Source organism: Pteropus alecto, unplaced genomic scaffold (assembly GCF_000325575.1).
Source record: "Pteropus alecto unplaced genomic scaffold, ASM32557v1 scaffold88, whole genome shotgun sequence".
Lineage (NCBI taxonomy): Eukaryota > Metazoa > Chordata > Mammalia > Chiroptera > Pteropodidae > Pteropus > Pteropus alecto.
The window spans coordinates 13,139,289-13,165,595 of NW_006494611.1; the positions used below are offsets into that span (position 1 = coordinate 13,139,289).

Sequence of the window (26,307 nt, forward strand, 5' to 3'; positions counted from 1 at the left end):
CCAAATAGGAAATTAAAAAGTCAAACTGTGACTATTTCCAGATGACATGATTCTCTATATAGAAAACCCTAAAGACTCTGAGTATACTACTAGAAATAATAAACACATACAGTAAAGTTTCAGGATACAAAAATCAATGCTCAAAAATCCACAGTGTTCCTATACTCTAAGAATGAATTTTCAGAAAAAAAGAAATAAAAAAATAATTCCTTTTGCAATTGCAACAAAAAGAATAAAATACCTAGGAATAAATCTAATAAAACATGTGAAAGACCTATATAATGAAAACTATAAGACACTATTAAAAGAAATTCAAGAAGACACAAAGAAATGGAAAGAAATCCCATGTTCTTGAATTGGAGGAATCAACATAGTTAAAATGACCTTATTGCCTAAAGCATTATACAGATTTAATGCAATTCCCATCAAAATCCCATTGGGATTTTTTAAAGAAATAGAACAAAAAATCATCAGATTTATATGGAAGCACAAATGACCCCGAATTGCCAAAGCCATCCTGAGAAAAAAGAACAAGGCTGGAGGCATCACTCTGCCTGACTTCAAATTATACTACAAAGCGAGAATAATCAAAATAGTACGGTATTTGCAGAAAAACAGACACACAGACCAGTGGAACAGAATCAAGAGTCCAGAAGTAAAGCCATATTTATATGGGCAAATAATTTTTGATGACGGAGCCAAAAATATACAATGAGAAAAGAAAGACTCTTCAATAAATGGTGCTCGGAAAAGTGAAAAGCCACCTGCAAAAGAATGAAACTAGACTATTGTCTATCACGAAACACCAGTTTTAACTACAAATAGATCAAGGATCTAAATATAAGACCTGAAATAATAAATTGCATAGTAGAAAACATAAGTACTAAACTCATAGACCTTTGATTTAAAGAGGGTTTTTTGAATTTGACCTCAAAGGCAAGAGAAATAAAAGCAAAAATAAATGAATGGGACTATATCAAACTAAAAAACATCTGCACAGCCAAAAAACCCATCAACAAGGCAAAGAGGCAACCATCCAAATGGGAGAATGTATTCACAAACAATGCCTCTGATAAAGGCCTAATATCCAAAATATACAAAGAACTCATACAACTCAATAACAACAGAAAAACGATCCAATTAAAAAATGGGCAGAGGTCCTGAACAGTCACTTTTCCCAAGAAGACATACAAAATGGCCAACAGACATATGAAAAGATGCTCGACTTCACTAGCTATTAGGGAAACGCAAATCAAAACCACAATGAAATGTCATCTTACACATGTTAGAATGGCTATCATCAACAGGAAAAGTAATAACAAGTGTTGGAGAGATCACAAGTGATGGCATTCTCTCCTTCCTTCATAAATGGGGCGGGGAAGGAACCCTCATACACTGCTGGTGGGACTGCAAATTGGTACAATTGGTACTAAGGGAAACAGTATAGCAGTTCCTTAAAAAACTAAGAATTGAAATACCATATGACCCAGCAATCCCTCTTCTGGGTATTCACCCAAAAAAAACTGAAAACATTTATCTGCAAGATATATGCACCTCAATGTTCATAGCGACATTATTCACAGTGGCCAGGATGTGGAAACAACCAAAGTGTCCTGTGATAGATGATTGGATAAAGAAGATGTGGTACATACATACAATGGAATATTACTCAGCTATAAGAAAAGAATGAATACTATCATTTGCAAAAGCATGAATGGATTTTGAGATAATGTCAAGCGAAGTAAGTCAGACAGAAAAAGTTGAAAACCATATGATATCACTCATATGTGGGATATAAATCTAAAAGCAACAAAAATGACAGAGACTCATTGACATAAACAGTGGACTAGTGGTTACCAGGGGGAAAAGGAGAGCAGGGAGGTAGGTAAGGGTGAAAGAGGTCAAATGTTTGGTGATGGAAAGAAATCTAATTATGGATGGTGAACACACAGTGCGATATATATACAACACACTGTTGAACTGTACACTTGAAACTTACTCCATTTTGTTGATCAAGGTCACCCCAATAATTTTTAATTTTAAAAATGGTGAAATTTAATTAATGTTACATGGCCCATTGCTATTAATATTTTTTCAACATTTTAAATTTCATCACACCTCCATTCTACATTGACAAGGGTTTTAAGCACCTGCTGAGTCAGCAAAACATTGTACGTGTGACTCTCTAGAGATCACAAGTGATGGCATTCTCTCCTTCCTTCATAAATTTGCTCATTCATTTATTCTTCCCACATACATGCATGGAGCACTGGGCCCCTAATCCTAGCCAGGCCCTGCCCTGGGTTCTAACCCCACATAGGCAATGAGAGAACGATCATTCCCGGCTGAGAGAATAGCGTGCCCAGAGGATTGGGTGGGCCTTCTGGGGCCACAGAGGGAAAAGTTTAAGTAGGGGAAAGAAAATGCCAAGGAAAGGGTGGAGGGTATGTGAGTTCTTAAATGCTTTAGGCTGTCCAGTCAATCCTCTGCAGGGTTGGTCTGGCCCAGTTACCTGTAACAAGAGTGATTCTAGACAGAATCCAGCTCAGTTTTCTCCACGTTGTGCTGTGGTCCAATTGGCTACGGTAGCAGCTGCAGGGCCTTCTGCATCAGGAGCTACTATAGGTGGAAGACCTGCATCCTGCCAGGGATGTGTACTTGTGGCAATTGTGGAAGATCTTAAAGAGCTTCCTGGTAGAACGCACTGACAATGAGACACCAAGTCTCACTGTCCCTGGCTTTTAAGGGAGATGGTGGAGTGTGCTGTGATGGTTCAGGTGCTCATTGCTGTCTTGATCTTAATATTGCAATTTTACTATTGTATATTATCATCCTTATTTCTCCTATCTCTTTCAGTATCTTCTAGGTTTGTTGCTTCTCATGAGAACTTTGACATAGATTGTTTTCCACGTGGGTCAGTGGGTGGCAAACATTCTGAGGCTTTAAATGCATGAGAATATGCTTTTGTTCTAACATTCAACAACTTATCTGGATATAACATTCTAAATTAAAGCTATTTTCCTTTAAAATATTATTCCATTACCCTCTCAAACCCAGTTTTTAAAAGTCTAATGTCAATCTAATTCTCATTCCTTTGTAGGTGATCTGCTTTTGCTCTCTGGAAATTGTTAGAATTTTCTTTACCTTTGCTATTATTGAATTTCACCATAATGTATGTGGTTTGGAGTTCTTCCTTGTCTTGCATTTTGTACTCTTGAGCCCTTACATTCTAGGATTATTTACTGTCCTTTAATTCTTGGAAATGTATCTTCATTCTTTTTTTCAAATATTTGTCCTGTTTTTTTCTTTTTACTTCTGAAACTATTATCTGGATGTTAGTAATTTTAACTCCATCCATCATATCTCTTAAACTTTTTTTATATATATATTCTATTTCTTAATCTTGCCTGCTGACTTCTGGAAGAGTTTTTCAATCCAATCCCAGAAATCAAAAGGCAAGTTCTAGATTACATTGTAGAAACAAGATCTAGCAATACACTTACTAGCAGAGGCATTACATTACATGAAAGAATTCAGAAAGATTAGCATAAAAGCATGGAATAGTATACCAAACAAATATGAAGTAAAAAAATGCTAATGCAGCAATATTAATAACTAGCAAAACAGAATTCAGATGAAAAGCTTTCCTACAGACATATTGGCAAAAGGAATATATATACAACAATATAGTTCCAAAATATATCAAGCCCAAGCTGAAATTATTCATTCCACAACAGCAATTTTAACATATACTTCTCAGAAAATAATCAAGCAGATCAAGCAGTCAAAAAATAAGCGAATATTTAGATTTCCATAATATTTATTAAATAGGAACATATTATAGAGAAATTTACCCTCGACAATCAGAAAATACACATTTTTTCAAGTTCAAATGGAAACATTCACAAAATTAACCATGTACTAGGCCACAAAGCCAGCATCGGTATATTCTAAAAAGTTAACATCATGCAAATCATGTTTTCTGACTATAATGCAATACAGGGAGAAAGCTATAATAAAGGCAACTTTAAAAAGTTCATATACCTACACTAAATATGTAACTAAGAAACAACTGGGTTAAAGAGGAAATCATGAAAGAAGTAAGAACACAAAATTAAATTGCAGCGAAAACACTACTGGTCAAAATTTATAAGATCTAGCTAAAACAGTGTTTAGAGACAAAAATTACATCATTAAATATTTTATTATAAAACAATAAACATTGAAAAATAAATATTCAAGATGTTGCTTATTTTAGATCAAACAGAGAAACAAGACAAAAAAAATTTAAAGGTGAAAGCAAGAGTCTAACGGTCATGCCACCCTGAACACGCCTGATCTCGTCTGATCTTGGAAGCTGAGCAGGGGCGGGCCTGGTTAATACTTGGATGGGAGACCACCTAGGAATACCAGGTGCTGTAGGTTTTTAAAAAATAATAAATAAATAGATAAATAAATAAATAAGAAAGCAAGAATCAATGATATATGGTAAAGAGAGAGTTTAACAAAACTGGAAGCCGATTCTTGGAAAAATTAATATTATAAGCAGAATTCTGGCAAGACGGTATAAGAAAAATAGAGATGAAAAAAATGAAATGGGAGAAATGCAAAATTTAAACAAAATGCCACTTTATGACAATTAGAATGGCAAAAATTAAAGAGGTAACTAAGGTATTGGTAAGCATGTGGAGAAACAGGTGTTCAGTACTGCTGGTGGGGTGTAAAATTATATGGCCATTCTGAAAAGCCATCTGATAGCATTTAGTGAATAAGAATAAGTAAATGTGGTGGATCAATATAGAACTCCTGCTGTATGTAGAGCAATACAGACAGATCTTTAAAACATAGTAGGAAGTGAAGAGTAAACAACAGCATGGAACGTTACAGAGACAGCACATCTCACATACCAGCAGTTTTCAAACTTTTTGATCTCTGGACCCCTTCACATTCTTAAAAATTACTGAAGACTCCAAAGAACTTTTTTGTCTTTTAATGAGGGCTATTTTGATCAGTATTAACATATTAGAAATTAACACTGAAAACTTAAAATATACAAGCACACATTCCATTAGCCATCACAGCAATGTCATCACATATTATGTAGCCTCTGGAAAACTCCACTCTGCATTTGTGAGAGAATGTGAAAAAGACAAATAATGTCATGGTACTACCATAGAAATAGTTTTGATCTCCATTCTCCCTGAAAAGATTTTGTGGACTCCGTATCACAATTTGAGATGTGCCCTCTACTGTTCCAGACACATTAACTTCCTTTTCCTTTCTGCCTCTGATATTTGGTTAGAGCAAATTTCAAATCTATTGTAATACATATTTTATAGCAATATTTGAGGTTCTTATGTGATAGGCTCTATGCAGCTTTTTTGCACATAATATTATTTAATCCTCACAGCAATCTGAAGATTACTACTGTTTCCACCTTTTACAGATAAGGAAACTGAGGCTCAGAGAGGTTAAGTGATTTCCTTGGAACAGAACAAGGATTTGATCCCAGATACAATTCTAGAGTTATACTCTTAATCACAAAACTACATTGCGTCTTGTGATTTACATTTCTATGATCTGCAGAGCTTCTATCTCTACAAACCCAAGAAAAGAGACACTGACATGTGAGACCTATGAAGAATTGTAATTTGGGCTATAGTCTGAAATTAAAACTTCATTTTTCCATTTTAGATATGCCCCCAAAAGAAAGGTTTGACTTCCTGCTGGATCCTTCATTGGCATATACAGAATAGCCTCCTTTCCTTTCAACCGGATTCTGGTTATCATAAAAGATGGTCTGCTCATCCCCTGAAGCTATATACTAATTTGGAGTGCCTTATCACATGCTCTAACCTATTTGGTCTGCAAAAGAAAACTGTAAACTAAGCGGGCCAGTAAATATCAGCCCCATTGTTTTGAGGAAATAGATTTACATAGGTTACCTTACCCACGTTGGTACACTGCACAGAGCAGTAACTGAAATCCAGGTCTTCTCATTTCAAGTCTGATATTTTCTCATATGCAAAAACTAAAAAATTGCTTTGTATTTTTCCCCCCTAAATTTCCAGATCAATTGTTAAAAGCTTTTAGAAAGATCTCCTCACTCTGAACAAGAGCATTGCTCTCCATAATGTGCCTAAGCCAAATTTTTCAAGTTCTGCAAGCCAGGAAAATGTCTCAGAAGCGCAGCTACATGTTCACAGTAGAAATGAACGGAGTTTAACTTGGGCAAAAAGAGGATCATTATCCCCTCCAGAGAAATAATCAGACAATGCCTTTGTCCAAAGAATGGAGATTTCTATTTGGTATTTTGCGAGGCATAATGGCACAACAGAAAGAAAGATTGTTTGGATTTTGGTTCTTCTACTTAAGCACCATTTCTTTGGTAGTTTATTAATGATCATTATTTAAATTGCTAATATGCAGTAGTAGTTATAATGGTACCTGTTATTTATTAAATATCAACTGGCAGACTGCATGAAGTGTTTTATGTATGCTGTATCATTTGTCCGTATCTTTGAGATTATTGAATTTAATGTATGTCCTTTCGTGCAAGATCCTATTTAAACCCACCATATCCTTGAGGTAGTTATTTCCTTCATTTTGCAGTTTATAATTACTAGAGCCAGCTACATTGTATTACAGAACAAAATTTACAAAAACATGAGGAAATCACAAAGTACCTGTCTTGTGCCAGGTATTACTTCTCTTGCACTCTAGTAGAAGCACAGAGGATTCGATGAAAGATGCAGAAAAGGCATAACCTTCGTGGTGAGGTAAATCAAGGAAAGCTTCCTGCATGCAACCCCATGCTCCCCAATGAGTCTGTCCCTTGGTCTCCAGCACAAGTCATGTCAGAGATCTCATTTCAATAAAACATTAGGATAGGATTCAACTCATAGCTTTCAAGTACCCAGAGAAATAAACTTGGGCGTCAGCAGCCACCCCAATAATCCTTATTGGAAAACCCAGTTATAAACATAGAGAATAAAAGGAAAAAACAAGATAAACATGTAATTGATCTGCTCTCACAAGATTCCCTTACCACTTATCTGTACCAAGAGAAATGCTACTTTTAACAATTCCCAATCCTCACTAATTCACGTATTTGTCATAGATTCTTCTGTGTGGGACAAATCTACAGTGATAAAGGTTATGAGTGATTACCTTGGAGTAGTTACTTAAGGCACACAGAGCCTTCAGAAATAATAGAAACACGGTTATCCAGGTGGCACTTCTAGTGGATACCCATGCATACAACAAACAGCACTTAAAACTTCTGTGCTCTCTTCAGTATGTTTTACCTCAGTAAAAAAGAGAAATTCTCCGTGTTTCTGTAATGACTATGCTATTCTTGTATTTCCTTAAACAACTTTTAAAGCTAAAAGAATGAAACCTTTATCTGACCACCTTAATTGGGTACTGAAAGGCATTCATACATTATTTTATAAACATTCTAAGATACTTTACAGGAACAGCTCACATAATCTCCCCATTATCAAAGAGGTCTTCAGGTGGCTATTTCGGCAAGTCAGTGAAGAATGTAGAGAGATCTCAAACTAAGACTCGGGAAGAAATAAAAGACCCAGAGACATGACTTTTAGGAAAAATTATGGACAAATTAATCCTTACGGTTACATTTCTCAAACTGTGGACATAGCTTAGAAATTTGTTTTTAAGTGTATTCATTTCAATCAAATCTAAACAAATTTATAAGAGCATATTTGAGATCACATGAATGACAACCATTTTACAATCAAGTACAGCTACCTGTAATTTATTTACTGCTCATACTTTCAAATTATGTTGATACCAATTAAGACTTAGGACTGTTTTTATTGTGTGTGGCTGTCAATTACTTGGTACTGTTGTCAAACTCGTGTCCTGGTCCTGCACAATGGGATATTACAACACAATCTATTTTAAGCTTAGTTGCCGATTTTAAGTTTAAAAAATATAGTAATTCTGCAAAAATGTAAATATTTGCTTCCATAATTCTTTTAAAAATCAATTAACTGTTTAAACATTAGCTAAATTGGGGGTATAAAATGTATATAATGAAAAGTCAAAGAATTACTAGATTGACAAGAAGCTGAATCTTCTCTGAATGTAGTTGTTGTAAACCAAGAGATAAAGTGACTCTAAAGAAATGAAGACCAAAAGAGATAATTTTGTTTTTATCAGATTCCTTGAACTTAATTTTTATAACCATAATTGATGGTGAAATATTAAAAACATAGTGTTACTTGTGGAAATGTACTGGCCAATAAAGCAAACAGAATCATAAGCAGTATAAACTTAAGAAGCTCAAAACCAAAATAATTCGTTGAAAGAGTATGGAATTTAAACCAACAAAAGCACTTATTTAATGTTTTGAATATAAACATCAGTGCTTTTCAGTCTTCTTAAGAAGTATTACTTCAAACTGCTCAAACTAAAAAGATCATATATAATTGCTAAGACATGAGTGAGATTCCATCAAACATTTGCTTGGAAATGTTCAAGAACCACCATCACTATACCTCTCAACGCATTCAGGAACTGCCTAATGATATGGAAGAATGACTCAATGAAATAAATATTTTTCATGGTGATTTAATGAAGTGACGGAAGACAAGGTCTGGTTTAAGAATACTTTTTTATATAAGATGAAGCAGGGAGCATTTGTTTCAATATCATGGAATGAGAACATCTGTTCCCCTCTGCCACTTACTAAAATCTGGAAACTAAAATAACAATAAAATGATGAAATAAAGAAGCATTAAACCCCCAGAACGAGAAAAGAGAGAACACAAGATTTTGGAAGCTGAAACTAAATGTATGGGTGTTAACAGTCTCAATAGGCCGGAGACCTACAAGTTCGTAAGTTAAGATTTGGGATAATTCGAGTTATTAGGCAACCAAGTAAAAATGTCAAGTAGGCAGTTGGATTTGAGTTCAGGAGATTCTGGCTAGAGATAAAAGTTAAGTCATTACCACATATCTTGTGCTTAAAGCAATGAGAAAACACCGTAACAGGAGCCTTAAGCCCTGCTTGGGACATTCTAATGTTTAGGAGTCAAAGACATAAGAAAACAGCAGAGAAAACAGAGAGAAGTAGATAGAAAACCCAGAAAAATGTATTTGCCAGATAGAAACCTAGCAAACTAAAGAAATTGTTTAGAGGAAAAGATTAAACTACGAAATGCTGCTAAAAGATCAAGTAAAATGAGGTCATAGAGGTCACTGGAAATCTTAATAACAAGTTCTTAGGGAGCAACAGAGATGAAAACACATCTGGGATGGGTTCAGGGCGAAAAACTGAAGAGAAACAAAAAAGCGAACACAGACAACTTTTCAAGGGGTTTGCTATAAAAAAAAGAAATGAGGTGTTTTTCTGTTGCTTCTAGCTAGGACAGAACATATCCACAATAATAAGAGAGGAGGAGGATACCTGGGCAGACACAGGTAGAGTTATAGAGATGCAGTGCTGGCAACTTTCAAGTTATTTTCTGATTGTTTTTATTATCTCATTGCAAACAGAGAGCAAGGTACAAAAGGAGGAGATATTAGAGATGTGAAGACAGAAGTTAACCCATCATGAATGTATTATTTGGGAGAACATGAGAGAGAAAAGACTTAGAAGAAAACAGTATAACTACTAATAAACCAACTACGGTTACAATGGTAAGCATGACTGATCAGTAAAACATTTCCACTTAAAAAACAAACAAACTTGCTCTGTAGTCTGTTTTTTTCTTTGACTGGATATTCTCACAAAATTTTATTTTTTCTTACAAGTCCTCATTCCACCATCCTAAATTGCAGATAATCTGATCTACATTTGAATATACATGGCGGCAAGAATAACATTTTTCCATGAGATAAACAGCCTATACATAGAACGTATGGTTCAGGAAGGATTCGGGATTTCTCTTCCTCATAGCCTGATGTATTTAATAGGGCACAAATTGTTGCCATTTTATGCTCCTCTATTATGAATTTTGTATTACTTATATTCTTAGGTCTTGTTTTCTTTCCTCTGATACTATTTATTCCTCTACTATAAATTTTAAGGGTTTCCTATCTCTTACTTTGCATGATATACTGTCGCTTCCAGTTTCCAGCCCTTTGTCAAGACCCTACAGTTTCTTCCAGAGTCTTCTCTGCAGTAACCCAAAATGCAGTTGAAATCTTTATATGGCATGTGTATAGTATTAATAAATGAAACCAAGTAAGATAAATAATGTTGAATCATAGTGCCAGTCAAGACTTTTGCTATTATTTCACCTGAGACATTCTTTTCTGAAAAATAATTTGATGAGATCATCTTATAATGAACATTTATTTGGTAAATTTTATAGAAATAGACCCTAAAATCAAACAATTTCTTATTTAAACAGTAAGCATAATATCAATCTTTCCCCCATCAAAAGCCTACTCCATAAATGAAGTACCAAAAACCCATGAAATGTACTGCTAAAGAGGGGAAATGAGGGAAAAGACATTAAACTTCCACAGGAAGACTGTATAAATCTGGCAGTGGTTAAGTACACATCAGGCTGAACCCAAGAGCACTACTGAATCTGAAAATTTAACTGAAAATCTAAATATGAATACTTCTTTGTTCTTAATAAGGCTCAGAAAATTACAACCTATTATGTGATGTTACATCATGTAAACTGATATAATCAAAAAGTAAAGTGGACAATATGGATTTTAACACCAATACAGGTAAATCTGTAGATGTAAATGAGAATTTTTAAAAGACAATCTTTAGCTCCAATTTAAAACAAACATTCAGGACTGGAATCTTCAGAATTTTCTAATATCTTGAAAATCCCCATCTTCTCTTTTATTGGTCCTGAGGCATTCATTTGATCTAAGAGAAAAATATTAAAACAAGTATTTATTTTTTTGAAAAGTGTACAAACCTAAAGAGGAACCTTAAGATATCCAATATATTGAGAAGTGAGTCATCTATCAAAAATTTTAAAGCCCACACTAAAATGGGCCCCTTTATTCCTTAATCATTAACAGCAAAAAAATAAAGAATATTATTCTCATCATAACTAGAACTGGCCTCCTGTTTGATTAGGAAACATCTGTTTCCTAATCAAAATCATTTCTGTTGAATTTAAGATATACAGATACAGAGAAATAAAAAGAATACCCATTTGAATTGTGTTCTCAGAGATGTTTAAAAAAAAAAAAGAATAAGAAAAAAAAGCCCAATCATGGTTAGTTTAAAAGCTGAAAATTTATCTTTATACACACTTTCATTGGTGATATGTGCTCTTTTACACTTTTATCATTGTGACAGCTGTGGAATGAAATCTCCAGTGGTTTTATTTTGCATTACTGTGATTTGTAGGGAGGTGGAAATATCTTTGTATGTTCACTAGTCATTTCTTTCTCTCCTCATAATCATCTGCTCATATATTGTCCATTTTTCTTGTTGATTTATTATTTATGTATGATAAACACTTCCTGTTATGTGTTGCAAATATTTGCAAGTTCTCCCTTATCTATTTATGGTATTGTCTATTTTTACAGAAGTCTTTAAATTATTGTACAAAATCAATTTATTCATTTAGTTTGTGAGTTTTGTTACCTTAAGAATTCTTTTTGCATCTTCAAGTCACACACAAATTTTCCTATTTTTTAAAAGTTTTTTTAATTTCAGTATTTTCCTTCTGACTATGTAAGACTTAATTCATCTGGAATCTGTTCTTGAATACGGTATATAAAGTGTTTTTCTGTTAATTACATATTGTCCCAGAATCATGTATTGAATAAGAAGAATTTCTCCTTACTGGTTGGAAATGCCATTTCTGTCATTTATTGATTTTCTATAGAAGTTTGGCTTACTTTCTAGATTTGCCATATCATTGGTTAATTTATCTTATCATATGCTCATTCAACAGTCTTGATTATTATGACTAATTAAAGACTTAATACCTGGTGTGAACTATTTTGTTGTTCTTCAAAATTATCTTGGCTCTTGACTCTTTACTCTTCCATATAAATTTTAAAAATAGCTTGTCATATTTCTTTAAAAAGTCATATTGGGATTCTAATCAGAAGATTAATATAAACAAATAATTTGGGGAATACTGACTTATTTTTAATACTAAACATTTATATGCATAAATTTGGTTAAATCTGTACATTTATTCAATCCTTCTGTTAATGTCCTTCAATGTTTCATAATTTTCTCCATAAGACTTTAAAAAAATTGTTTATTTAATCTTCAGGATGTTATAGTTTTATAGCTGTTATATTTTCTAAACAATTATTGCTTATACACATAGTATTAATTTATAAGCAATCTTCTTGAATTTTGAGAAAGACTTCTCAATTCCCTTGGACTTTCTATGGAGACAATTACACCATCTGCAAATATAAGCAATTTGAAACTCTTACTATTATTCCTTTAACCTACTTTTATTATTTCACAGCATTAGTTAGAACTTCTGTGTACACTGTACAATGTACAGCATTGTACAGTGGGAGTGAGAGCCGTTATTCTTGAAAGTTTTTGGTTTAGTAGTAGTTTCCTCAGTGTATGCATTTTATCGGATTAAGAATATCTTTCTCTATGTCTAGTTTAAGCATTATGAGGGTGATTATGATGGTATATCAAGTGGGTTTTCAGTATCTAGTTCTACTTTGAGTAAATGTGAATTGATATTTTCAAACATTATACTATCCTCGCATACCTTCTATACTGCTGATTTTTATTTGATAATATATTTAAGATTTGGCCTATGCTTTATTTTTCTCATATTTTTGCATGCACTATTTGAATATTAAAATGCATATGAACATACAAGGATCCCAGAATAGCTAAAACTAATTTGCAGAATTCACTCTTCCCAATTTCAAAACTCTCCACACAGCTACAATAAGTAAGACAGTATGTTACTGGCAAAAGATTGACAAAGGTCAATGGGAAAGAATTGACAGTAAAGACATAAACCCTTACATTTATAATCAATATTTTCAACAAAGGCGCTAAGGCAATTCGATGGGAAATGAACATTCTTTAAACAAATGGTGCCCAGACAGTTGGATAACAACAATCGAAAGAGCTGAATTTAGACCTTTATCTCATACTTTACACAAAAATTAAATCGATATAAGAGCTAAAACTATAAAACTCTTAAAAGAACATTGTGACCTTGGGTTCAGCAAAGATTACTTAGATACAACACTAAAATCACTAGAGATAACAACTAAAAAAAAAAGGTAAACTGCAGTTCATCAAAATTAAAGCCTTTTGCCCTTCAAAAGATACCAAGAAAGTACAAAAATAAGCCACAGACTGGGAGAAAATATTTGCAAAACATATCTATAAAAGACTGGTATCTAGAATATGTAAAAAATTTTCAACTCACTAACAAGACAAAAGCCACAAGTTTAAAAAGATATTTCAAACTAAGTAGATGATATCATGACACTACAACTAGTGTGTGCTAGTAAATGTTTAACAATTAGCTCTTCCACTACCACCCCAGAAAAAAGAGGTCTGGTTTGCAGTTTTGTTTTTTTTTTTCCTATTTCCATGGTATTATTAAATATTCCTATCATCACTAATATCAAGATGCTAATATAATATTGCTGAACATAAAATTCAGAAAAGATAGCCAGTAGCTGACCATTATATAGTATTTCCAACTAAAATTTACAACTAATAAAATTGTAATACACATAAATAATAGTATAGGTACCATAATATGTTATAAAATAATTAAGAAATTTTTTTAATATTATATTTTCAAAATAATTTATGGTCAACATTGTAGGCATAAAATTCATTATTCTAAAAATTGATAAATACAAGCAATTTATATTGCTTCACCTGTATATCTCAGAGTAGCCAAAGAGTTTATAAGGAAAAGTTCTAAATAAATAAAGGAATTTAGTTAATAAAGGAATGGTAGAACAAGAAAACCACCATTTTGCACTCCTTAAGGAAATAATGATTCAAAACATTCATCAACGGATGCTAAAACCATCAGAGGTTAAATAAAAGGCGGACAGGAAATTACTATATTAAGGACCAACCTGAATCTGCTGATCAATCTTAGCTCACTAAAAATAAGAAACCCAGATATTATGTGCCTCCTGGTATGATTTAAAATATGAGAACAACCGAAAAGGTTGTTGGTTCAGGCCCATCCAGGGATGCCAAAAAAAAAAAAAAAAAGCAGCAGCAGAAGAAAGACAGATAGACAAATAGAAGAGAACGAAGTACTGGTAGTCCTAAGATATGAACCTGGATATAATTAATAGCCTACAGAGCTATTTACCACTTCACAATAAGTAAGTACACTGAGGAATAAGACAAAGGACAACACAAAGGAGGGGAGAGGGCAAAAAAAAAAAAAAATCAGCTCATTCTCCAATATAGGCCATTTTATAGGACAAATAACAGGTTTCTCCAACAAATGGCATGAAAAAATGGGGGGGGATGTTATAGAAGGAACGTAAACAACGAAATTTGGATGCTGATTCAAACTAAAAAGATGTGAGACAACTGGGGAACTCTGGATATGTACTGGTTATTAGTGCCACTTCTCTTTAATGTAATAATGACACAGTGGCTATGTTTGAAAACATGTTCTTGGAAAAAGATGCATGAGAAAGTTATGGGTAAAACGTCATAATTTTAAGATTCTGACAAACTAGAATGGTAACAAAACAAGACCGGCTAGATGTTGTCAACTATTACAGCTGAATGAATTATACAGAGGTAGATTATATTATTCTCTTATTTATGTGCATGTTTCAAAGTTTCCATAAAAAAATAAAGCCTGAGAGATGCTTACCAATGAGATCACTTCGATCTAACAACAACTCTAGATCTTCATCACTAATGACCTTCTCTCTTGATCCTTTTATTTCCCTATAGAAAAGAAAACATTTACTTCTATGATAAATCAATGCTATGAACTACACTTTTCTAAAATTAAAAAAAAAAAAGAAATCTTACCTTTCATAATCCCTAGATTTTAATAATTCCATTAATTCCTTAGGGTCCAAGAAGTTCTTAGATGGATTTAATCCAGACTGACCACCTTTGAAATGATCTAGAAAAAATTTTCAAGAAATTCAAAATATTCAAAATTACTTTCAAAACCAAAATACATTACAAGCCAATCAGAGTTTCTTACATTAAAAAAGAAAAAGAAGAAAAAAAAAAAAACAGATAAAACCAAGTGTTGGTAAAGAAGAAAGGCAACCAAAACTCCCATATTTTGCTGGTAACAGTGTAAAATGGTATGGCCACCTGGGAAAAGTCTGATAGTTTCCTATAGGAAAAGATATACCTATCTTAAGATCCAGAACAAATAAATGCATATGTCCACAAACTCCTGTATAAGAGCAACTTGTTCATAAGAATCAAAATTTGTAAACTATCCAAACATCAAACAGAAGATGAATAAACTACTCAGCAGTTATTAAAACACCAAACTTCTAATACACACAATGTAGATGAATCTCAAAATAATGAACAAAAGTAGCTCGACAAAAAAATAAAAACATACAAATGAGTCCGTGTATGAAGTTAAACAAAAACCATGGACAGAAATCATAGTAGTTGCTTTCTAGTGAGGGACAAGGAAGCATGGGAAATGACTGGAAGAGATGCATAAGGCAACTAACTTCCTTGGCAATGGAAATGTCTGTTATTTTGATATAGAGAACTGTTACACAGATGTATGCGTATGTCAAAATTCATCAAGATGTACACTTAAAATTTGGATATATATGTATGTCACACCCCAGGAAATCACTATCAATATTTTAAAAATTCCTTTCACATTGTTCTTTGAAATATTAATCTCTCAAAATATTGAAAATAGAACTTGGGAAAATAAAACTATAAACTTTCCTTAATTTAAATTATATTTGTCTATGGCCATGCTACCCTGAACAAGTTCGATCCCATCTGATCTCAGAAGCTAAGCAGGGTCAGGCCTGGTTAGTACTTGGATGGGAGACCTCCTAGGAAGACCTGGTACTGTAGGTGTAAAAAATAAAATATAAGAGATTGTAAGCTGACAAGGTCCTCGCAATCTGTGAGGTCAAAAAAGGGTTGCCTCATCTTAAAAAATAAATAAATTATATTCAATGAACAAAATGTATTTCCATTAAACTACTAAAGTAGCACAGGTGAAATTTTTTTAATTTGCACAAAATTTTATTAAAGTTCTTTTTTACTCCAATAAAAATTTTCTACAATGTGAATGTTCCATCAAGTCGAATTAAAGGTGTCCAAAACCTAATTCACATTTCTCTCAAAATCAGATACCCTGGAGAAAGTACAGCAGGTCCTTGAATAATACCATCTTATTATAACATCAATGAGATGCCACAGGATCTTAATTTGTTTTTATCAGTTTATGGAAAAACTGGTTTTATTATACGTCATTTTGCTTAAAGTCGCAGAACCTATCAACAAAGTTAGGCTCACTATACCTACAAGTAGAAAAGTAGCAGAAAATAAATTGATAGTGATTTTCAACATTATGTTCCCATTTCTCTAGGCTTCACAACTTATATAGATGATTTTCAGCTTTTCTGAAGGTAGCCACCAAGTCATTTATCCAAATATAATTTAATATTTAATAAAAGTAGAACTTCTCCAAGGAATCTCAGTGAACAGAACATAAAATGCCAAAGCCTCTTCCACTTCACCTTCGCTACTCCTCAGAATCTTTTCTAGATTAAAAAACACTTTTTGAAATACTGTGATCATAAGTATGAAAAGGGCATTCTGGAGTAAAATATTTTTTTAAATAGTGATTCACAAAGTAAGTAGCTTTTTTTATAGCACCACTACTTCGATATACCTTTAACATTCCAGTATTTAATATAAAGAACTTGGAAGAGGAGGCTTGGAAGTTTTCTTAATCTTTTGGCAGGCAAATCTCTTATCAAGAATAAGCATTATCATGTCAAAACCCTGTGACATATTTAGAATGTGGCACTTTAAAAATATCCTTGATACTTTTCTCTGCTCCTTTGTTCCTCTTCTAGAGGCTCTCTAATGTTCCTCTTTTATGTCTATGGTCACCAACTTAGGTCTTTACAGCTCTACTGCCTATTTATCAAATCCTGCACTAATTTATTTTATAAAGAAAATAACAAAAAACAAAAATTCACAACATACAATAGATAACGGAAGCAAAAATGTACTAGAAAATGTTATTTACTTTTGTGGATGATCAACTTTTCCAGTTTTCTTTTAGCAGCTGCTCTTTCCACAATTTTCTGATCAATAGTGTTTGCTGTAACAAGACGATATACAACAACTGGCTTTGTCTGACCAATTCTATGACATCTATCCTGGGCCTGAAGGTCAGACTGTGGATTCTTAAAAGTTAAAAAGAAAAATAACATTTAACAATATAAGGTTAAAATTATTTAAACTCACTATATGGATAAAATCAACATGCATGATCTCACTGAAAACTTTTAATAGTGTCTTAACTCAATTTAGACTTCTAGAAAGGCTTCATTGATAGAACATGTTCAAGTCTTAATGAATGTGACACTTAATAAAGAAATGACTTAATATGGATAGCTTTACAAAATAGATAAACAAAACTGCAAAGTGTATAATAGAAGATTAAAAATTCAGAATGAAAAGATAATCAGCATATTGCTAACTTGCAACTTACCCAATCACTATCATAAATTATAACTGTATCTGCTGCAGTCAAATTAATGCCCAGGCCACCAGCTCGTGTACTCACTAAGAAGATAAATACATCTGGATTTGTGTTGAAGCTGTGCATCTAAAAGCAAAAAAATATGTGAACACAGGAAATTAAGAAACAAACTGTTCCTGCCTGAAATGTGGATATAGTGCTGCAAGTAGAACAGCCATATAGCCATGAGTTTACCAGGAAAGGAAGGGGGAGAACAGTGGTGTGCCAAGTTTATAGATATAATAAGCCAGTATTCTTCAAACTGGGTATGAGTTCTTCAAGTATTCACAGAACTTTTGATGTGGGGTAAATAAATACTGAAAACTCCAGAAGCCATAAAAGTTGAAAAAGACCAATTTACTGGAAAGAGATAAAACTGCCAAAGACTCACCTCCCAGAAAACAAAAAATCATAAGCATGCCTATTGCTTATTGTAGCAAAAAAAACAAAAACAAAAACCAGGGGCCCTGCAGCGAACTGTACCAATTTGACCTTCAGACAGGGCTTGAGACTGAACAGCTCAGCACAGTCACACAGGGGGGCTCTATACCTACTTTACTGACCCTCAATAAAAACCCTGTACACCAAGGCTCTGGTGAATTTCCCTGGTTTACTTTACATCAGTTGTTATAAATTGTTGCTGGGAGAATTAAGTGCTGTCTGCTGAGTCTCTAGAAGCTCACACCTAGGTTCTCCTGGACTTCACCTATGTAACTTTTCTCTTTGCTGATTTTAATCTGTATCCTTTTCCTGTAATAAGCTGCACATGCATGTGAGAGACAGGGAGAGGGAGAGAGCTTTAACCAAAAGGATTAAGGAGAGGAATTATTTTTAATTACAACTATTAAAGGAATATTCAAGGGAGAGCAAATCAATCATTCAGATCTACAAAACAATAAAACATCTGCTCATGTTAACTTCATTTATTATCTTAGCATCTATTTTATTAAGGTCTTAACTTCATCAGCATGCATCAAAACTCAGCAAATGTACATTTTATTCCGTTCAGGATATGTAAATATTACTTACTCCAGAGATAAAATATGTTGAAATAATTAGAAAGAAGGGAATATCTGTATTTATTTTGCAGTGTACCAAAAGAGGGTGTAATGTTGAATGGATACAGTAATGGATTGATGTTCTATCACAAGTATGTGATAAAAAGGAATAATAAAGTTTTAATGGCAGGTTCCAAGTGGATTTACAGGTGGTTACTGTAAAATTCTTTCAACTGACATTACTGAAATTTTCATAGTAAAATGCTAGGAATGGAGGGAATAGCCAAAATGGAGGAAAAAATTCCTGTTATCCTAATATAGTTATAGTGTTGGTTAAGTAGGGTATTTTTAAGGAAGGGTGTGCCAGAAGTCATACTATATTAGAGAAACAGAAAGATTAAATCATGATGCCTATGTTTTTGATCCTGCTATAGTGTTTTTGGTCTTTTGTATCTATCAACTTGTGGGTCTATTTTGAATATGACTTCATAAATCAAGATAGGAATCACAAAAAATAACTTGGTAGGTATGACATTAAGTAGTCTTACATTTTTTTCTCTCTCTGAATAAGACATGGATCCATCAAGCCTGCTAAAGTTGAAATTTCTAAAGTGGCAGTAATCCATCAAAATGTCCAACATTCTTGTCATTTGTGAAAAAAGAAGCACCTGAAATTTAAATATATCTTAGTATCTAGACTGATTAATAAATAATAAACAATGTAAAGTCCAACCAAAAGTACCACCTTGTGACCTCTGGTTTTTAGTTTTGGCAGCATTCGATCCAATATTAAGAATTTCCCAGAATTTGTTACCAATTCTTCATCAACCTTAAAAGTGGGCAAAGAAAAAACCAGAAAAGTCATGATAATCAGCAATAATTGGTTTTGTCAAAATAAAAACCACGTGAACGGTTCAATTTTCAATGACAAATAAATCCCTATAAAATTTTAAAATATTTGTAATTGTCCTTGTTATATATTTTATCTTTTTTATCAGAAGATAATTCTTCCTTTAGGATAGACATACTACAGAATTTAAAACCCAAGATCTTGCAAAAAATTTTTTTCAGTTTAAGTATAACCTTATCTATCCTCCCCACCCCTCTCTCTCAAAGCTTTGTATAAGAGAATAAGGTCAAACTTACTTAATATATGACAAGGTTTATTCTTTATAGCTAAGTATACTTTCAACAAAATATGCATGAAAATTACTGCTAGAATTCTCACCAGAAATTTAAAAAAACATAGGGCTTAGAAGTAACCTAGTATTGAAGATTAAGAAACTTCTCACCTTCTGAATATCAATTATCTCATCAGAGATTATCTTCTTCCTTACTCAAATAAAAAACTGTAGAGCAGTTGTTCTCAAATGAGCAATTCTGCCCTCCACCCTCAGCATGTATTTGGCAGTGTCTGGAGACATTTTAGGTTGTCACAACTAGGAGAGGGAGATACTACTGGCATCTAGTGGCTAGAGGCTAGGGATGCTGCTAAATGGCCTACAGTCCACAGGACACCATCTCCTAAGCAATTATACTGGGCCAAAATGTCAATGTTTACAGGAGCCAGCACCCTGCTGTAAACTAGTAAGAAACAGGGTTACTGAAAACAGATTTCTTTAATACTATGCTATCTTTCCATCAACTGCCTAAGAAAGCAATTTCATTTCATTTGAAAGCACACAATTCATCAACTTTTTGGTTCTTTTTGTGGCTATTTGTTGAGATTTAAACAATGAGCAGCCAGATTGGCTGAATATTAATTAAAAAAGGAATACTGAAAAGTTTGACAATTAAAGATGTCTCTAAAATAGAAAATGAGTAAAACGGAGTGGAAATCAACTGCCTTACTATAAAAAAATTAATTTCCAATATAAAAAATGATACTTTCCACAGTATGAAAAGGCAGAGAAACCAGAACTGTGCATTATTAAATGGTATTTACCTTAAACTCCTGAGTGACCGGGTCTATAGGGTACTCAATCAAATATGGATGATTACAGCACTTACGAAGTAGCATCATTATATTCTGCAGCTTCAGATTAACTTCAGATTCTAAAGGAATATTCACTTCCACAACAGCTCTACCGGAAACATATAATCCATGATTACAAGAAATAGGAAAAATATTACAGTTTAAAAGATATTTTATTTTTAAACACACCTTTCTCGGTCTAGCTCTGGCTGAATTTGACTGATCAATTTTTCCAATTCATTAGGGGAATCATCTACTTCACTGTAATTTATTAACTTTCTAGTTCGCCGTTTTGGTCGTCCAGTGGAACTTAGCTGAACTGTTTCTTTCTAAAAGAGAACAAATTAAAGGAACATCTGTTTAAAAAGCTATACCCTTAAATCCTAAATATGTAAAGCAGGGGATGATATTTTTATGTATAAAACATTTTAAGATAAAAAGAAAAAAACAATTTTGTCTTTCATCATTAAGTTTAGTAATTTCCAAAGGCAGAAAATAAAGGACCCATAAACTAGCCAAATGCAAATGTCATTAAATTTAATTGTTTAACGCTAAAAATCATACCTGAGAATGAGTAAAATATCTTCATAATTCAGTGGAAAAATTAAGGATGGTTAAAAACTATTTTGAACTTAAACGTATCTTTGGGTTAATACAATACTGCAATGTAATTCCTCACAGTAGGTAACTACTGCGAGTTTTTAATAGCTAAAAAAACAGATTCCCCTTTAATTATAAGGAAAATGGGAGAACAGAATCTAACGGTCGTACAAAAGAGAAACGCATAAGTATTTTGAAAAAAACAAAAACAAAAACAAAACAGGTCCATGGCATACAGTCAAAAATCTGGACATTTCAACAAAATTTAAGGGGCTCCTAATCTTCAGTTATAAAACAGTCACATTCTATACTTCGATCTCTTGTAATAATGTGGGTGAATAAAAGAAGGTATTTCTTTAGAGTATTCTATTAAATTTTTTGGCTGTCAATAACATCTTGTAAAGGAATTGTATATTTGGGATTAGTCTAGTTGGCAAGCCCTTAGTATACTCTGTGCTTGTTCAAATATGTCTAAAGCCATCATCAGGTAGAATGATATGTGTTAATCTGGGAATAAAAATTCTTAACAAGCATTCCAGATGCCTATAAAGCCATTAATGCATCAACCATCACTTAAATTTTGGTAGGACCATAGCATTACTAGGAAACTTTTGCTACTGGTCTTATGCCTGTTACTGCAGTTAGAAATTTACCCCCATATTAAGTCCTGACAACAGGATGAGACCTAAGACTGCAATCAACCATAAAATTTTCTATGCCAACTGTCATTCACAGTATATTTCAATTCCACACTCTACCTCAGTGGACCCAAACATGTTTGCAATTGTACGGTTCACAATGGCTGTATAAAAGATCTCTTGTTTCTTTGAAAGCGGTGCATAAACAACTACTTCTCGTTTAGGAGGAACTTCAAGAGCAACATCAGATTTTAGTCTTCTCAGTAAGAAAGGTGTTAGAATCTAAAATTTAAACATAAATAAACAGGTGAATATTTAACATTCCAATATTTTATGGAATATTCTCCCCACAGGCCCTTTACTCCTTCTCTATTCTTCCTATATAAATATTAAAACTCAAAAAGTGAGAAAAAATATCTCCTTGAACAGACCAGACCATCACATAACACAAACTCAGTTATTTATCATAACATTTCACAACTTACTAATTTTTCTAATATATCTTGACTATTTGAAAAAGCTAAAATAGACAATTATACTTCTTAGGGTTAAAGTTATAGCCCATAGCTTTTAAAGTGAGGTTTTGGATTAGTAGAAAACCAATGAATTAATCAACCAACCAACCCAGAGATGTAAACATGGAAGTTTCCTTCTATAAGGTCTAAAACCTCAGGCTTAAAATGACACTCCTTCAATAGCTATGACAAGTGATTTCTACATTTATGAAACAACATAGAAGCAATAAGTAATTAGACCATTTATTAAACTGCTTAGGTCTTTAAAAAAAAAAACTGTTTAAAATCATGTTATGTCTTTTTATAGCCTTATCTTTCAATATAATTGATAACTGATTTATATATACAAAATCCATTTTTAGGGCTCTGTAAGTAAATACCCCAGAGGGTATAGAGTCAAACAGAGAAAGACTTTACCAGAGAGAATATTACCAATAGTTTAAGAAAAAAGTATCTGTAGATATCAGCCTAGAAACAGCTATACCTACAGGAAATCATCTGGAAAAAGGAAAAGATTTGGTAGGATAAGAGTGATCTAGGACATTATTTTTAATTTCCATTTCTATACTCTTTCAGATTTTTATCATGACTATGTATGAACTTTTATAAGGATTTTGAGTAAAACTGTCAAAGCACAATTAAGCTTTTCAGGCCCACGAGAAAATGGCTAGGAAACTTCTGAAAGATTATGTTTATCTAAAGTAAAGATAGGTTGAATGGGTGGCAGTTGCGGAAAAGAGTAATAATAGATTGTGCCAAGAAGTAAATTATGCAAATATTACTGGCAAGCTGTACATAAAACCACTCATTTTCATTTTTTTGGCTGACAAACATATTATTAACCACTAGGGGTCCAATGAGTATACGTGAAAAGAGCAAAATTTCGAAAAGCACTTTAGTTCTTGTAAAGCCATGTGACCTCTGGAGGGTAGGTGGGTACAGCTGATTAAAGTTAAATTTAGAGGACTCTCATTTTTCAAAACCTATTATAAACAGTTTAATAGTTGATCTTTAGGGTTCTCTTTTAATTCCGAGTCTACAGTAAGCAGAATAAGAAAAAAGTCAAAACCTGGTGCAGCATATGCAATACATTCTGTTCTCTTTCTTTAGCAATAATATCTTCAGCAGTTTCAGAAAGACTAGTGATATCAAACCAAGATTCAAAGCTGTAAGAGAAATGACTACAAGTTAACCTACCACATTAACCAATCATATTAACATGTTTTACATTTTAAATTTTATAGTAACCTGAATATTAAGAAGCAGATATTTTTTTAAAGGGGACATTTTTCTGATTTTGCCTTAACATAATCTTACAATAGTATAAAAATCAAATAAACATTATGGTACATATTTTTTTCTTTTAAGGCAGACTGCCACTTGCAGAACCTCATTTGGATGTGTCTGGAGTTTTAGAAGCTTGAGTACCCTAGTTCTCTTACAAATTGACCTTTACAGCTTGTTTGCAGCTTCTACCAGGGAAAAGGGAGCACGCAGCTACCCACATACCAGATACCCATATACTGGTGACTGAAAAACAACCCTCCTCTATCGGGGGAGGCCATCCTCTTCCTGTTCAATCTCATGCACAGCTTCAGGAGGGATGAAAATGAAGCAGTGAGGTAGAGAACACCCAATTAACTAGCCACATCAGCAGCAGCAACCTGGCTGTCAATGGGGTGACAGATGTCACAGTCAGATCGCCCTCACATCCTAATATTTTATTAAACGTTTTAATAAAGGGAATAGAAATGAAAAATATCTCTGAAAACAAAGGTGGTATGAGCTCTCTCTCTCTTTAGGTATAACTATGCCCTGCTATAGCCAGTGTTTGAAAAATTCAACATGTATATACCTGGATAATGATATCTACTATGCATCTTTAATTCTTCAAATGTTAAAAAAAAAAAAAACTTATTGAAATGAGCAAATAAATATAAACATGCTTTCTAGCGATCCCCAACCTTTTTTGCACCAGGGATCCATGCTACTATGAGAATCCAATGCCTAATGAGCTGAGGTGGTGATGTTAGCGCTAAGGAGCGGCTGCAAATACAGATGAAGCTTCACTCACTCACCTGCTGCGCGGCCCAGTTCCTAACAGGCCACAGACCAATACCGGGCCAGGGGGTTGGAGACCCCTGCTTTAGTCTATACTAAGTAACACTATATTATCAATAGATAAAATTGAGGAAAATGCTAATAATATTTATGCAATAGTTAGATCAGATATTCCCAAACTTTGATCACCTGAAACATGTCTTATAAATTCGATTCCTAGCTCCTATACCTTGATGTTCTAAGTCAGTGGGAATGTGTAATGACCTTAAATGTTTCCTAGTGAAAATAAGACAGCCTGGCCTTGGGTTAACATTTGGTAACCAGAGGTGGAATATATTCTCAAAATAAAATAAAAATTATTTTCCCATGTGAAATACCAAAGTATATATCTATTATTTTGCCCTCCTGATTTTGATATTTCCATATTAATTATTTTTAGTTTCTGTTAAGATTATTTTCTATCTATTCAGAGCATATTAAATATTTTCTGAAAACTATTTTTACTTTTTGGTTTTCATAATATAAGCTAAGATTTAAACAATTTCTAAACTAAAAAACACTAAGTTGAAACTGGGAGACTTTGGTTTTACTTTGGCTCTGGCATTAACTGGTTATATTTTTAATAACTTTATACCTGGGTTTTTTTGCATGTGAGATAGGAGATTGTTTTGTGAGGATAAAATGAGAAAAATCCATATGAAAGTATTCCACAAAGCTGAGAATAAAGAGCCCTATAAAAATATTTTTATGTTAACAAAATATTTTAATTGTTCTCAATTCAATAGTGTATCTTTAATCAATGCAAATAAACATTTAAACAACATTTATTTGCTCTTATATAATTTGTGTCAAGAGTGGAACATATGGGAGAGGAAATTGGTGAAAGATGATTAAAAGGTACAAATGTGCAGTTATTAGGGGGTATAACATACAACATGATGACAACAGTTAACACTGCTGTATGGTACATAGGGAAGTTGTTAAGATCCCAAGAGTTCTCATCACAAGGAGAAAAAAATTTTTTTTTACTGCATCTATGAGATAATTGTTAACTAAACTTATTGTGGTAATCATTTCGTAGTATATATAAATCAAACCATCATGTTGTACACCTTAAACTTATAATGATGTATATCAATTATCTAAGTGAAATATGTAATAAAGATCCAAGAATTTGTCAAAAAGCTATCATTTTAATTTAGCTATCTAGAAGAAAAATTAATTATAACTAAGAACATAGATTTTGAGATTAGCAAAACAGAGAAGAGTTAAATAACTGGCTTACGTACCTTTTCAAGTCATCAAATACATCTGGCAACAAAAAGTTTAGCAATGACCAAAGTTCTGATAAATTGTTTTGCAAGGGAGTCCCAGTCAAAAGAAGTTTGTTATCTGCATTGAATCGTTTTAACTCCCTGATTAGACGGCACTTCATGTTCTTAATCCTGTGTCCTTCGTCTACTATTAAGTATTTCCAATAGCAATGCTAGAAAAGGAATTTAAGAAAAAAATTTTAAATGGTACCCCCTAATTTTTCCTCAAAAAATTCTGAAAACAAAACTTCTTTATTAGGGATGAATGTTCAATTTTATCAAATGGTATTTCTGTATCTATTGAGATGATCATATTTTCCTTTGATCTATTAAAAGGATAAGTAGATTTTCTAAAATTGATGTATACTTGTGTTCACACTTGGCCACAAACTAATAAAATTCACCTATTATGTATTTAAGATTTCTCCATTCACATTCCTTATCAAAGCAGTCTATAGTTTTCCTAATGTATTGTCAAGTTTTGATTAGTGTTATATTAGAT

The 26,307-nt window shown here is 33.0% G+C and overlaps 1 protein-coding gene and 2 pseudogenes across 1 annotated transcript in view; 2 read left to right on the forward strand and 1 right to left on the reverse strand.

Annotated features, from left to right (window-relative positions):
- The first annotated feature begins 4,306 nt into the window (after window positions 1-4,306).
- On the forward strand, window positions 4,307-4,425 carry LOC112474146 (annotated as a pseudogene).
- Window positions 4,426-9,480: 5,055 nt separating this feature from the next.
- Window positions 9,481-26,307, reverse strand: part of HELLS (helicase, lymphoid specific) — a 33,176-nt gene continuing 16,349 nt past the window's right edge. Inside the window, exons 11-22 of the mRNA XM_006925937.3 lie at window positions 25,782-25,978; window positions 23,501-23,597; window positions 22,037-22,198; window positions 20,868-21,007; window positions 20,649-20,787; window positions 19,449-19,532; window positions 19,252-19,371; window positions 17,676-17,792; window positions 17,208-17,367; window positions 14,981-15,077; window positions 14,817-14,893; window positions 9,481-10,864 (exon numbers count right to left, since the gene is read on the reverse strand). Coding sequence (XP_006925999.1) covers window positions 10,770-10,864; window positions 14,817-14,893; window positions 14,981-15,077; window positions 17,208-17,367; window positions 17,676-17,792; window positions 19,252-19,371; window positions 19,449-19,532; window positions 20,649-20,787; window positions 20,868-21,007; window positions 22,037-22,198; window positions 23,501-23,597; window positions 25,782-25,978 — 1,485 coding nt within the window. The 3' untranslated portion in view covers window positions 9,481-10,769. The remainder of the gene's footprint in view (window positions 10,865-14,816; window positions 14,894-14,980; window positions 15,078-17,207; window positions 17,368-17,675; window positions 17,793-19,251; window positions 19,372-19,448; window positions 19,533-20,648; window positions 20,788-20,867; window positions 21,008-22,036; window positions 22,199-23,500; window positions 23,598-25,781; window positions 25,979-26,307) is intronic.
- On the forward strand, window positions 15,903-16,021 carry LOC112474121 (annotated as a pseudogene).